This window comes from Elephantulus edwardii, unplaced genomic scaffold (assembly GCF_000299155.1).
Source record: "Elephantulus edwardii isolate Elephantulus edwardi_28Jun2011 unplaced genomic scaffold, EleEdw1.0 scaffold00053, whole genome shotgun sequence".
Taxonomy (NCBI): domain Eukaryota; kingdom Metazoa; phylum Chordata; class Mammalia; order Macroscelidea; family Macroscelididae; genus Elephantulus; species Elephantulus edwardii.
The window spans coordinates 15,464,653-15,480,416 of NW_006399803.1; the positions used below are offsets into that span (position 1 = coordinate 15,464,653).

Sequence of the window (15,764 nt, forward strand, 5' to 3'; positions counted from 1 at the left end):
GATGAGTGTGTAGCATCGAATAGGATCTGACTGGTACAGGAGAAGATTGCCCCTCCTTCTCCAGCGGAGCATCTGGTGGTTTTGAACAGCATGGCTTTGGGATTGCAGCACAGCTTCTTGCTACTAGGCCACCAAAGCTCCCTTAAACTGACATATTTCTTTGTTAGCACTCTGGAAAGGTCTTTAACAGCAGATTTTTCCCAAATGCAACATGTCTTTTAATTATATATTTATGGGTTTTTGTGTGTGTGCGCGCGCGTCCTCACTCGTGCTTGTGTGTTACCAACACAAAGATGGTTGGTTTGAATGTATCAGCTGCTCTGCAAAAAAAAAGGTGGACAATCTCCTCCTAAGTAATCTGTAGCTTCTGAAAACCTACTAGAGGATCAGTCACGAGTTGATCCTACCCTGATGATGATGACTTTATAAATGACAGTAACATATGTATGTTTATATATACCGTCATATATAAAGGTTTATAGAAACACACACACACAGAGGTATAACTTTATGTATAGAGTCCAACTTTACAACAGGTTAGAAAGTGAGGGATCAGAGAGACCTGATAAGAGATAGACACAAAATAGTTGGGGAGCAAGGGACAAAAATTTCAAGACTTTTAATTGACTTTATTAACTACCAGCTAAGCTTTTAAGTTTTTAAGCAAAATCTTCACATGATTAACAGTATGCCATAAAACATATAGTAGCAAATAGAGCAGGGAGTAAAACATTTTCTCAAAAGCATTCTCTTAGGATAAACAGTTACCAGTGGATTTGCAAGGGACATGCTCCTAATGTTTACTCAGAGTATCATTAACAAGGCTTTTGTTCTAGGCTTTGCAGGTGTGTTCCTGTTATCAAAGCCATTATCAGTTCATCTGTAGGATTTCCTGAGTCAGAATGGTTAAATGGTCTAAAGACTCTGTTTATTAGTTAAACATGTCTTTGCTCATCCACTTGGTCACAGTCCTCTTTTAACTCCACATGTATGTACACTTACGTAAGGTAAGCAGCTGTGCACATGATTCAAATCCACTAGCTGCTCTGCAGAAGAAAGATGGTGAGTCTCTTTCTGTGTGATTTACAGCCTCCGATAGCCTGCTGCAGGGTCAGCTATGAGTCACTTATGACTTAGCAGCACATAACTGCATGGAGGGAGAGAGGGAAAGGAAATGGAAGGATCCGGGTGAAAAGACAAGGTCATGATGGGCAAGGCTCAATGGTGCTTATTTTTATAGAATAGAATATATAATGCATGAGAATGATTGTATGAAATACAATGTGGGTGAAGCATAGTGTCAAACACAATATATACCAACTTTGTAAGCAATTCCATTTTTTAAAAAGGAGAAAACCTCACTGTTTATGTAGATGGTGATGGTGATGTTCTCACTTGTTGAACTAATCTCACTCATAATTTATGTTTGTAAGCTCATTTGTCATTTATTTTGAGTGATTAGGTTTTTCATCTCAATCTTTCCCTCTTTGATATGAAACAGTCCCTGCAGCCTCTGCTCACACCTAGCATCTCTCTCCCACGTGACAGGCATAAAGGGTGCTCTTTTTACAGGCATCTGTCCATGTCAAATATTCCTTCTCAGACATTAGCATGTGTAAGTGAAGTTCTCAAAACATTTACCAACCATTAAGTCTGCTTTGAATAAATTTCTGTCTCAAACTTAGGGATAACTCAGTTTCATATAGGCCCCTTCTACATACAGAAAAATATGTATCAACATGAAAAGTAGAGATCTTGTAAACAAACAAATTCAGAGACTGAGAAGCAAGAGTTGTCTGCAGTATCCAGAGTTTGACTCCAGAAACAGATCAACTTGACCAAGACCTTAAGACATGGAAAGATTTTAATGTGCAGGGAGGAGAGGCAGAAGGTAGATAGCAAGAAGAAAACCACAGAATGTAGGTGTGAAGATGACATGTTCAAGATAGAAGGAAGAAGAGTCTGATAGGGCTCAGAGACATGCATGTAAGCAAGTATTGGAAGATAGTCTTGAAAAAAGGAGAGATGCCTGATGGAGTAGAGCTTCATCTCCTAGGAAGAGTAGAGTTTATCACAGGAGAGAGACAGCTGACAGTGATGAAGGAGGAAGATTGTCTGGTACTGGTGTGACAAGTGGACTGCGGAGATGACAGGCGGTGAGATTAGTATGGATAGCAATGCAGTGAGCTGGGTGGAGGCGTAGGAGACAGCAACACCGATAAAAGTCTGGAAAGGAAACGTTTCAGAGAAGGAAAGTAAAGATTTTTAAAATTGTAGGATAGAATGAAAAAAGGTTAGACTGATCAGATGAACTATTGGTTGAACTGAGGTGCTGGAAAGATAACAGACTTGAGGAGAAAGTTCAGGCATCTTGTGTTTGAAGTCTTCAATAGGCAATTAAAATGTGAAACTAGAACTCAAGATTACATGAAATACAAAAATGCCTCATTTAACATCCTTTCAGCCAAATCAGATTATATAACTATCCTTGGTTCTATAAGGTGGATTTTACTTCTTTAGGGTTTTGTGTTTTTGGTGTGTGGTTTGTTTGCTGGTTTTTTGTTTTGTTTTGTTGTTGTTGTTTTTTAAGGGAAAGCAGCTTTTCTTTTGTTGATTATTTCACCCCAGTGATTTTGAAGATCTCTATATGCAGTGTGCAGGATCAGTGGGGTTCCAAGGCGCATTCCGTTCTTCACAGCACCCCCACATCTACCTAGCCTCCTTCACGTCCCTCAGCTTTTTCCACTCACCTGAAAAGACTTAGTCTTTCATTTGTGGCACAGAGCATCATGTTCAAATATCTCTCCTATCCCAAGGGCCAGAAAGCAGCCCCAGTCATTGCAGGCTTGAAGCTGAAATTTTAGAATCATATTCTGCTCTTGTCGTGCATTGTCGAGAGGAAACTGACTCATAGCTGACCCTCTGGCAGATTTTCAGAGGCAGCAAATCATAGAGGAGCTGCTGGAGAGTCACAAATAAGAACTAGCAAGAGAGCTCTGGTGACCCAACTGAAAGGTGAGTGGTTCGAATCCACCAATTACTGACTGGGACAAAGATGGGTAGTATCCTCTGGTAAAGATGCCTGACCTTGGAAATCTGACAGAGGGTCACCATGAGTTAGAATTGATTGACTCAATGACAGTGGTTTTGTTTGAGTAGCAAAGTGGAGGAACCAGATAGAAAACCCACAGTTCAATTTATCAACCCTGTTGATGTTCTCCTACTGTTTCCCAGCCTTGAGGAGAGTTATGGCAAGTTGATACTTAGACCAAAGCTACAGTTAAAGCCTAACTACAGTTCCTTGGGCTGCAACTCACTATACATTGGTTTTCCTTTCCTTCACCAAAACCTCTACTCATTTATTTTCTCCATTTATGGGGGGGGGGGGAACCAATCAATTTTTAAAAAAAGATATGTAAATTGAGTTGAAAGTTGGAAGTTGGCCACCTTCTCCACAAAAATATAGATGATAGCTTGAGGTCAAATGGTCATTTGTTAGTGACAATTAAGGCTAATAATCTCCAAGTATAACATTGGAAACCATCTTCAGAAACACTTTATCTACAGACGTTTGTGGAGGAACGACTCCTATTTTTGTGGCCTTACCAAATTTCTGGATTTCATTGTAGCTGGGCTCTTCATTTACACAAGGAAAAACAATAAAAGCATCTACCTCATACGGAAGTTGTAAGGACTAAATAAGATACTATAGAAGCATTAGTGCAGAGTCTGGCACAAAAGGGATCCACTAATACAGAGGGAGTTCTGGTGGCCTAGCCGACACGGATTTGCACGGCTGAACCAAAAGCTATGCCGGCCTGGAAGTTGAAATCCACCAGGGAGCTCTGTGGATAAATTCGATGAGCACTTTCCTCCCATGTAATTTACAACCTCGGAAATCTGCTGGAGAGTCAGCTCTGAGTCAATTCCCACTGGACAGCCATGAGTGCTTGTGGCTTTTCCCTCCAAATAGATCACTTTTTACTACCTGCAGCCCTATGAATTGGCCGCTGAACCGTAGGACAGAATGCAGGGGCTGCAGACGTTCTGCGCAGAGGGGGTTCTCAGTCGGAGGGTGCGGTGCTTGCGTGCTGTTAGCGTGGGGCAAGCCTTGCAAGAGCACACGCCCAGGGGCTCAGGGGCTCACACTTCGGTCCTCAGCTCCGCTTGCTCCTGCGCCAGACTCCAGCCATGAAGAGCAAGCAACTCAATTTGCTGATGGCGCTTGTTGCGGTCTTGCTGTTCACCTTCTCCTGCTTCTGCATCTCCAAGCTGAGTCAAACCAGTAAGCAGAGGGGGGGCTGACCACCTCCCAGGCTCAGGGTTCTGGGAGAGTCGTGGGGAGGGCTGGTCAAGAGATAGGGACGACAGAAAAGCTGGCTGTGAGCCGCATAGTTGCTGGACGGTTGTCACCATTCACTGTGCAGTGACGGTTAAGCGGAAACCTGACCACAGGCTTCTCCGAGAGCTTGAGGGCGCGCGCTCATTAACGGATCCCACCAGGGCGGGTGGAGAGGGCGTCCTCCGCCTCCTCATCCTCAAGCAGCCTTCTGTGTGTGTTCTCCCTTTCCCTTTCTAAGGCTCCAGGGGGCCCAAACTATGCCTCAACTTTCCTGCTTCTCCCCTTTAATCCTCTCCATTCTTTCCAGAAACGTCTGAATATCTGCCTTCAGGAACTTCAGGAACTCATCTTTCTTGTTTTTCCGCTCTTAGTTCTATTAGAGAGAAACGCCCTCAAGGTCCCTTAAGTAATTTTGTAAAGTTGAAAAAACAAGGTGGACTCAGGAAGACAATTTAGAGCTCAGACTTAGCACTCTAAATTTCTCAAATCGACCGTGCTCCCTGTCTTAAGTACCACTTTGAAGCACATCTGCCTTTTGATTTCTGTCTGTAGAGTTGTCTTGGTGTCTACACAGGAGCTCTGTCTGCATAGCTATTAAACCCGCTAACCTAAAGGTCGCCAGTCAAGCTCTGCCAATGGAGAAGGACTGGGGATCCAACCCTGCCAGTGATTCTCAAGCGAAGCTCTAACAGTGGGCTTCTGTAAAAGTTGATAGAAGCTTTTAGGGCACTCGGGAAACTTGACAGTTGGTTGACATAACATAGTCCAAGAAGACAATGTTCTTCATTCTCTGTTGGTGAGTGATGCCTAGGTTCTTAAAAACTTTCAAGCAGCCATGTAAGCTGCAACTGTTGGTCTCTTCCTGTCCAGAACGAAGAAGAGGGGAAAAAATTACTCAAAGGACCCCTCAAACCTTAGCTTCCACTAACCACCCTGAGACCAGATTAAGTTGATGAACACAACAGTAGAGATACAATAACTCTAGAGATAACAGTAGAAGGTCCTGGAAAGAGGGGGTGTAAAAAGTGGGACAAAACAAACAAACGAAAACCATAAAAATGGCCAAAAAGCTGGTTGAACTCCTAAGACTAGGACTTTTAGCCACTCTTGGAATCATAAGACTCACTCCTGTGCCTCAATTTTCATATAACAGAGAAGTCTCGAAGGTGACCAGCATCAATAGGGTGGAGCTCACTTTCTAGAATAACCAATGACATAGAATATAAATGGTCACTTCCACTCAAGGATAGAGTGCAGAAGGCAGGAGGATGTAACATTTAAGGATTAATAGAAATGAGAATAACTGGAAGGAATTTAGGAGGGTAAAAGAAAAAAAAGAAAGTGGAGGTAGAGAGAGAAGAATAATCACATAATGCTCAAAAAGTTTGTGATTTGAAAGAAAGGAGTTTCTTAAGGGCATAAATTTTAGCATTTTGTGCCAGATAATTCTTTGTTACAATGTTGTTTTTTAATGTGGGCCTAGTTGACTCTGACTCATAGCGACCCTATGCATAACAGTTCGGAACTCAGCTCTATCCTGAGCCAATCTCACTGTCTCTGACACATCTCTACCCTCTTTACCCCAGTTACCATTTCAATCCATCTCACTAGACGTTTTCCCCTCCTGTGCTATCCCTCCACCTTTCTAAGCATGGTGTCCTTCTCTAAAGACTGGTCCCTCCTGGCAACATGCCTAAAATATGTGAGACACAGTTTCAAAATCCTTGTCTTCAAGGATCAGCTTAGTTTTCCCCTCTCCAGGACAAACCAGTTAATTCTCTTGGTGGTCCATGATATGTATATTCAATATTCTTCTCCAGCACCACAACTCAAAGGCATCAATTATTCTTTGATCATTGTCCAGCTCTCTGACGCATAGCAAGTAAATGTAAAAACCGTGGCCTATATCAGGGACACCTTGGTCTCTTGAGTGTCCTATATATTATTATAAGATGCTTAGCATCCGTGATAGAGTTCCTCAATAGATGCCAACAGCACACTTAGCGCCTTTGATTTAGATTTAGTTGACTTAGACAAATAACCATCCTCCTAAGTTATATATCAGATTTTCTAAGTTATATATCTTCACAGAAAGAGATGGCTCATTTTTTGCCATATGAATGGTTGGTAGATTTGAAACACTGACCTCTTAGTTAGCAACCTAACAGGTACACATTGAGCCATTTGAGCACCTTAATTATATGCTCTTAACCCTAAATGTGGAACAATAAAACATATCCCGAGGGGTTGACAAATAGCCCCTTCGGGGTGTGTGTGTGTGTCTGTGATTTGAGAACCACTTGTTTAAATAAAGAAATGACATTTCAATTCACTGAAATGCTGAAAGCTCAGAGAGCAATATATTTGCAGAGAATGGGGTGGGGGTACAAAATGAAATCTTTCTGCAGAAGTAGCTATAGTTGTGATGTTATTGGGTGTTATCGAGTTGGTATGTGCAACAAAAGGAAAATATAGCCCAGTCCTGTGCCAGATTCACGGTCACTGCTCTGCTTGAGACCATTCTTATGTCAGTTCATCTTGTTGAGAGTCTTATTCTCTTTAATGACCTTCTGCTGTACCAAAGATGATATTCTTCTCCAGGAATTGGTCCCCTCTGTTAAAATGCTCCAAGTATGTGAGATGATTTCTCACCATCCTTGCCTCTAAGAAGCATCCTGCCTGCACTTTTCCCAAGACAAATTTGTTTCTTTGACAGTCCATGGTATATTCACTTTTCTTCACCAACACCACAGGTCAAAATCATAGCCTTTAGGCTAGCTGCACAATTCCCTTCAGACTAGGCCACCAGAGCTGCCTTCCTCTCTTATGGCTGTACTTCAGGAGACTGTAATACATGGTAATGATGATATGGAGAAATTGGAAACTTTATAATACTGCTTGTGAGCAAAGTGGTGAAGCCACTTTGGGAGACAGCTTGACAATTTTTTAAATGACTAAATGTAAACTCTCATAACCTATTGCCATTGAGTGCACTCTGACTTACAGCCACCCTTTGTTGTTGTTGTTGTTATGTGCCGTCGAGTCATTTATGACTCATAGTGACCCTATGTACAACAGCCCTAAACCCTGCTCTATCTATCCTGTGCCAATTGCTCTTCCTCTGACACACATATCCCGATTACCCCAGTCACTGAATCAATCCATCTCATAGAGGGTCTGCCCCTCTTGCGCCGACCCTCCACCCTCCCAAGCATGATGTCGCTCACCAAGGATCTGTCCCTCTTTGCAACATGCCCAAAGTATCCTTGCCTCCAAGGAGCAGCCTGGTTTAACCCTCTCCAGGCTGAATCTGTTTGTTTTCCTGGCAGTCCATGGTACATTCAATACTCTTCTCCAGCACCACAGCTAAAAGGCATCAATTCTCCTTCTGTCCTCCCTAGTCATTGTCCAAGTGATTGCAAAGACCATGGCTTGTATCAGGCACACCTTAGTCTCCAGAGAGGCACCGTTGTCCTTGAGTACTTTAGAGAGGTCCCTAACAACAGACTTTCCCATCGCAATACATTTTTTTTTAATTTCCTGGCTGCTGGTGCCAAGAGTGTTGACCGTGGAGCCAAGCAAACTGAAGCTGTGAACAATCTCAATCTCTTCGCCATCCATCCTACGCTGCCAATTGGTCCAGTGGTGAGAATCTTTGTCTTCTTGACATTGAGCCTCAGTCCATACTGAAGGCTGCAGTCCTTGACCCTCTGCAGCAAGTGCATGAGGTTCTCCTCAGTTTCAGTAAGCAGGGTTGCATCATCTGCATAACACAGATTGTTAATAGATCTTCCACCAATCCTGACGCCACGCTTCTCCTCATAGAGCCCAGCCTCTCAGATAATCTGCTCTGCATACATGTTGAAAAGGTATGGAGATAGGACACATCCCTGGCGTACACCCTTCCCAATTTTGAACCATGCAGTGTTACCCCGCTCTGTTCTGACAACTGCCTCTTGGTCCAAGTATAGGTTTCGCATTAGCACGATTAAATGTTCTGGGATTCCCATTCTTCTCAGAGTCAGCCACTTTAGAATAGAGTAAAACTGCCCCATAGGGTTTTAAAGCTGTAGCTCTTTCTCCCAAAGATCTCTTGGTGGAAAATGTGCCCTGTTCACAGATAGGAAGACTCAATATGGTGAAAACGACAATCCTACCAAAAGCAATCTACATGATCAGTAGTGCAATTCCAATCCAGATACCAAATTCATTTTTCAATGAGACTGAAAGGGAAATTATCAAATTTATTTGGAGAGGCAAGAGACTCTGAATAAGCAAAACACTTCTGAGAAACAAAAATGAGGTTGGAGGCATAGCACTCCCTCACCTCAAAACCTACTACACAGCAAGCAGTATTAACCAAAACAGCATGGTACTGGTACAATTACAGGCATATAGACAAATGGAACAGAACTTAGAACTCATAAATAGGCCCAGCTATCTATTGTCAACTAATATTTGACAAGGAAATCAAAGCTATCAAATGGGGGAATGATAACCTCTTCAACAAATGGTACTGGCAAATTGGATTTCCACCTGCAGAAAGCTGAAACAGGATCCACATCTCACACCATATACAAAAATCAACTCAAGGTGGACCAGAGACTTGGGAGTAAAGCTCAAAACCATAATGTTCATAAGAGACAAACTGGTATCAAGCTTTGAAGCGCTAGTCCCAGGTATAAAGAAACTGCCAAATACAACCAGAAATGTACAATCTGAAGAGGATAAAATTGATACAGTGTACCTTCTAGAGATTAAAACCATGTGTATATAAAAAACTTTTTTCTGACAGGGTGAAAAGAAAATCTACAGATTAGGAACAATCATTTGGTAATACCATCTCAGACAAGAGTCTTATAACAAAAGTTTACAGATTATTCCTTGGCCTCCGCAAGAAAAAGACTGATAACCCAATTACAAAATGGGCAAATGATAAGGAAAGAATTTTCACAGAGAAAGATATTAGAATGGTGAACAGACACATGAAGAAATGCTCCAAATAAGAGAGATACAAGTCAAAATTACAATGAGGTATCATCTCACTCCAGTAACAGTGGCAAAGTTTAACAAGACAGCAAATAATAAATGTTGGAGAGGATGTGGTGAGAAAGGAACTCATATTGTTGGTGGGACTGTAAAATGGTGCAACCATTCTGGAAGGCATTTTGGTGCTTCTTCAAAAAGCTGAACATAGAAATTCCATAGGACCCAGCTATTCCACTATTTGGAATATACCCAGAGAAAATGAGAACTGAGGCGCAAACTGAGATTTGTACACCAATTTTCATAGCTGCATTATTCACCATCGCAAGAGCATGGAAACAGCCCAAATATCCAACCATAAATGAATGGTTTGAGAAATTATGGTACATTCACACAGTGGAATACCATGCAGCATACAGGAGCAGGACTTGAGAGCATTTTGCTGAGTGAACTAACTCAGTCCCACAAGGACAAATACTGTATGAAATCATTATTGTAGAAGGAGTATAAGAATCCAAGAGGGGTGGGAAATGGTGGAAGCAAAGGGATAAGGATGTGCAGGGAGAGGGGGGATTAATCATGGGGTTGTACAATTTGATGGGTGGAGTGAGGGAAGTTGGAAGAATTAGTTCTCTAAAACAATGTGTTAGAATTTTGTAAGTAAACTAATGTAATTTTTTTTTTTAAAAAAAGACCTCCTAGTAACATCAAATGGCTGACCCAATTTGGCTAGTAGTCAAATGTTTCAACCATGGCACACAATGGTTTACAAACCAGGGCTTTGTAATATGACCCAGCAGTTATATCTCCAAGAGAAACTAAAGTAAATGTCCATACAAAACTGTTCACATAATTGTTTATAGTAGTAGCATTCTTTGTAATCACCAAGAGATGCTTTGTATCATTAAGTCAGAACCAACCAGAGGCAGTTATTCACATGGTAGGATATTGCCAATCTTTCTCCCACGGAGCAGCCGGTAGATTGAAACCGCTTGTCTTCTAGTGGATTGCAGATAAGCTTCTTGCCACTAGGCCACTAAAGATCCTTCTGGTGATAAATAACCCAAATACTCATTAATGGTTGAAAGGTACAAAATGCAGTTACTTGTCTATCTCATCCAGTGTCTTCCTCTCCTGCACTAACCCTCCACTCTTGCAAGCATAATGTTCTTCTCCAAGGACTGGTCCCTCCTGGCATCATGCCCAAATAATGGAATGCTATTCAACAATAAAAATAAAACACTAACATAAGCTATCCACCTATTCCTGAGTCAGTTCTAATTCTTTTTTAAAAAAATTTATTAATTTTAATGAACAGAGAATTTGGATTTCCATTCATTCATTGTTGCACTTTTCTCCCTGCCCAGCCCTCTCCCCCAGTTCACTCCTCTCCTTGAAAAGAAAAAGAAAAATTCTTTCATTGGGATACAATCCCCTTGCACAGCCCCCCCCCCCAAGTACGCTCCACTATGCAACTTTAATTCTGGACTCTTGTGATAACCATAATACCCTATTATATATCACTTTTAAATTATTCTCTCCCTCATCTGTTTCAATGCAGTATACATAATTTATCCAGTTTTTCTCTGTCTTACCCCAACCCTGATGTCAGTCCCATTCTACAACAGTGGCACCATTCAGTATTTGTCCTTTTGTGAATGAGATATTTCACTCAGCATAATGTCCTCCAGGGTCACCCATTTTGAATGATATTGCATGAGTTCCTTGTTTTTCAGTGCTGTATATTATTTCATTGTGTGAATATACCACAGCTTCTCTATCCATTCATTTGTTGATGGGCACTTGGGTTGTTTCCATCTCCTTGCTATTGTGAACAAAGCCGCAATAAACATGGGTGTGTAGGGTCAGTTCTAATTCTTAGAGACTCTGTGGTAAAGTGTCTCAGAGCGTTTTGAAGTATGCAGATCTTTATGGAAGCAGACATCCTCACTTCTCTACCATTGAATGGCTGATATATTTGAACTGGCAACCTTTGGATTAGCAAATGAGTGTTTTAAACACTACATCACCAAGATTCATTGACACATGCTATAATGTGGATGAACCTTGAGAACATCATACTAAGTGAAAATAGATCTTATTTATATTAAACTTACAGAGAAGACAAACCTATAAAGACATGAAGAATATTAGATTATCTAGGGCTGAAGGGATGGTGGACTGAGAGTGTAAATGGTTGCATAGTGTCCCTTCAAAATTTGTGTCCTTCCTAGAACCTAAAAAAAAAGGTTTTATTTGGAAATAGGGCTATTATTGATGTAATAGTTCAGATAAAGTTATATGATAGTGAGATGGGTCCTTAATCCTGTATGACTGGTGTTCTTATAGGAAAGACACAGGAAAAGAGAAATAGAGGGATAAACAGGCATGGGAAGAAGGAGGCACAGATTGGAATTATGCTATCACTAACTAAGGCATTGCCAGGACTGCTGGAACCTGGAAGAAGCAACCTACAAAGGCTCTGGGGGAGAGTCACTCTTCATTTCTTGTGTCTCTTCTAGCTTTTTCGTCTTCTGCAAAGCTCCTAAGGGAGTTTGAACTATCAATTTTCAGTTAGCAGCTGAGAACGCAACCATTGCACCACCGGAGCTCCTTAAGCATTCCATGAACCCCCAGATTCTGGGGCTGGTTAAAGCTGTGCAGGCAGAAGAGGTTAGAAGAGGTGTGTCTGTTCTTGTATGATGCACCACCACTTCTCCTAAGACAGAATCACTGCAGTCAAGTTGTGAGTGAGCAGCTGATTGGTTTTCTTGAGAAACAAAGGAGCTCAGTATTAGTCTCTGTGCCACAAAGTTTAATTTCTAGAGGACATGCAAAGTGGGGAGTTGGTTTACACAAAGACAGTAAATTGATTCAGAATGTCTATTTGTTGTTTATGTCAAACCTTGTAAAATGGTGTTATATTTAATTTTATCCTTACAATAATACCTTAGTGGCTATAGAAGTAATAAAGAGATATTAATTCCTTGTGTGAATTAGCACAGTGACTACATCAATGGACGCAAGCTTAGCAAACATTGTGAGGAGGGTGGAGGACCAGATAGTTTTTCCTTCTGTTGTGCATGGAGATCACTATGAGCTGGAACTGTTCAACAGCACCTAACAGCAAGAACAATATCTACATAAGTATTTTAAATATACTTTTGTTAAATTATTAGATAAGAATGTATAAGAAGCAGATCCAAAGTTAGAGATTTTATCCTTAAATATTTTGGTATGGTTGTTTCTGTAAATACTGCTTCCTCTAGAGAAAACGTTTTCCATGTTTACCGAATTGATCCCTTGGGGAATGAGTTATGTTGTAGAAGCGCAGATCTGTTGCATCACCTGTGATACGTCAACTCTGAACACGTAATCCATTTTGCAGAGAGTATATTACCCAAAGAGCCCTAATATAATAGAGTTATACTGATGGAAATATTCTCCTGTCTAAAGTTGGTACACATCTTTAAATAGTGTTGGAATCAACTTGATGGAAATGGGTTTGAGTTTTTTTACAGAATTTTACAGAATTTAGGATAGCACACCTTTTTTGATTCAAGTATGACCTAATTTAAGAATCATCTAAATAAGCTCTGTTAGCCTAGTGGTAAAATACTGTGCTGCAATCTCTAAGGGGTGTGGTTTGAATCCACAAAGCTTCCATATGGGGAAAGAATGGGCAAACTCCTTTCAAGCAATTTGAAAACCCACTGTAGGGTCAGCTATGAGTCAGTTCCAATTCAAGGGCAAATAACAACCAACAATAAAAAACAACCAGCCACCACCCACTATCATCCACCACCAGTCACCAATCACCACCCATCACCAGCCCACCACCCACTATCACCTAGTACCAACTACCACCCACCATCAATCACCACCAACTGCCAATAACCAACCACCACTCATCACAAATCACCAACCACTATCATCCACCAACCACCACCAAACACCACTCAGTACCACCCACTACCATCTATGACCAATCACCACCCATCACCAACCATCACTTACTATTATTCACCACCACTCACCCATCTAGTACCACTCAGTACCAGCAACCACCCAGTACCAGCCATGACCACCCACTACCCACCTTCCCCACCCAATACCACCTACTACCTCCCACCACCACCCACCACCCATCACAACCCACCACTCAGTACCACCCACTACCACCCACCACTCACCATCCATTACCATGCACAACCCAGTACCACCCAGTTCCACCCACCATCACCCACCACCAACTACCACTACCCACTACCCAGTACTACCCATTATTACCCACCACCAATGACCACTAACCAGTTCTACCCATCACCTAGGACTACCCCGTACTACCTACAACCAGCCACCAACCACTACTCACTACCACCCACCACAAACCACCACTCAGTGCCACCCATTACTAACCAAGAACCACCACCATCAAATAACCACCAACCACAAACACCACCACCCACCTTTTTGATTCACGCATGACCCAGTTAAACACCTTAATCAGTTCCTATATCAACAAGTCAGCTCACTTCTTAATATTTTTTCTTTATTTTTCAACTAGTAGTTAAGTAGGAGTACCTACTGGATGCCAGGCACTTTATCCAATTTTATTTTCTTAATTTTTAATATACATATTGCTTCTCTAATCAAGAGCTTAAATATTTTATTTAAATACTTTAAATAAACAAAGGTTGCTTTGTGTCTTCTTTTTTTCTAAATCACATGAGAGAAACATCACATCTTGACTATCACAGATAGCAGCGTTCTATCAGTTATGATACAAATGTATATGCACTGGTAAGTGCTATCACAATGGTTTAGGTTTCAGATGTTAGCTTGAAGGCTAAGGTGCACCTGATTAAGATCAGGGTCTTTTCCAATCACTTACTATACTGCTAAGAGCCGAACAATGAGTAAGGATGACATAAATAAAATTGATGCCTTTGGACTGTACTGTTGGAATAGAGTATGGAATATCTCATGGACTACCAAAAGAACAAACAGATGTGTCTTAGAGAAGGTGCAACTAGAGTGCCCCTTGGAGGCAAGAATGGTGAAGCATACTTTGGGCATGCTCCTAGGAGAGGCTATTCTTTCAAGAAGGGTCGAAGGAGAAGAAGACCCTCAACCAGTGACTGAAGCAATGTGCTCGAGTATGTCAAATATGGTGAGTGAGGTTGGCACAAGATATGACAGGGTTCAGATCTATTGTTCATAGGTCACTATGAGTCATACTTGACTTGATACCATGCTACCTAACAACACCAACATAGCAATAGTTAAGTGAACTCATTACTAGTGTAGAAATTCTCTTCCATAACTTCTCAGATTCCTTTAATTTTGTTCTGCAAAGGACACTGCCTTTGATCCAGGATAAATCACCATCACCATGTCTACTTTCTCTCAGAGAGAGGTAAAAGATGACAGAAAAGATACACTCTTCCCTATAAGAACCAGACTCAGAAGTTAAATACATCGTCTGCTTACATTACATTGGATGAAACATAATCACAAAGCCATGTCAAAGGCAAGAAGCTCTGAGAAAATGAAGTCTTTAGCTGGATTGCCAAGTGTTCAATTGAAAATTCCATTCTTCTAAAGGCGAGAACAAATGTTGAGGGATAACTATTAATATTTGCTGGATTCTTCAAGTTCTGGAGGCTTCAGTTAGATTTTAACATCATCCAAGCCTTGCTTTACTGTAGTAACTGCATGGAAAAGAGACAAAGGGGAAAAAAAGAAAAAGGTTAAAAGAGAAGATAGAATCATGGAGAGTGCTTAAAAAGTACAGTTTACCTTCTCTCTTTCTCTCTACTATTTTTGTTGTGATTTTTCAAATCTTCAAACTGAATCTCAGCTCCCTTGGGTTTTCTAGGGTCTCTAAGCTATTCTTGTTCAAGTGTGGGGACAAGGAAATAGCTGCAGAAGGTCAAAGACTGCAGCCTTCAATATGGATTGAGGCTCAATATCAAGAAAACAAAGATTCTCACCGCTGGGACTATTGGCAGCATCATGATAGATGGAGAAGAGACTGAGACTGGCTCCACAATCAACAGTCTTGGTACCAGCAGTTAGGAAATTAAAAGATGAATTGCATAGGGAAAGTCAACCATGAGAGATATCTTCAAAGTACTCAAGAGCAAAAATGTCAGTCTGGAGACTAAAGTTTGCCTGATCCAAGCCATAGTCTTTGCAATCACTTGCTATGCAACAGGGAGTTGGACAATGACTAGGGTCGATAGAAGGAGAACTGATACCTTTGAGCTGTGGTGCTGGAGAAGAGTATTGAATATACTATGGACTGCTAAGAGAACAAACAGGTTCATCTTAGAGAGGGTGAGACCAGGTTGCTCCTTGGAAGCAAGGGTTCTGAGGCTTTGTTTGACATACTTTGGACTTGTTACAAGGAGAGACCAGTCCTTGGAGAGGG

General features: G+C 41.3%; 1 protein-coding gene across 1 annotated transcript in view; it reads left to right on the plus strand.

The window, feature by feature from the left end:
- Positions 1-4,191: 4,191 nt before the first annotated feature.
- LOC102852614 (glycosyltransferase 54 domain-containing protein-like) overlaps positions 4,192-15,764 on the plus strand; it is a 68,607-nt gene continuing 57,034 nt past the window's right edge. The window contains exon 1 of the mRNA XM_006887045.1: positions 4,192-4,285. Within this exon, the coding sequence (XP_006887107.1) occupies positions 4,192-4,285 (94 nt within the window). The remainder of the gene's footprint in view (positions 4,286-15,764) is intronic.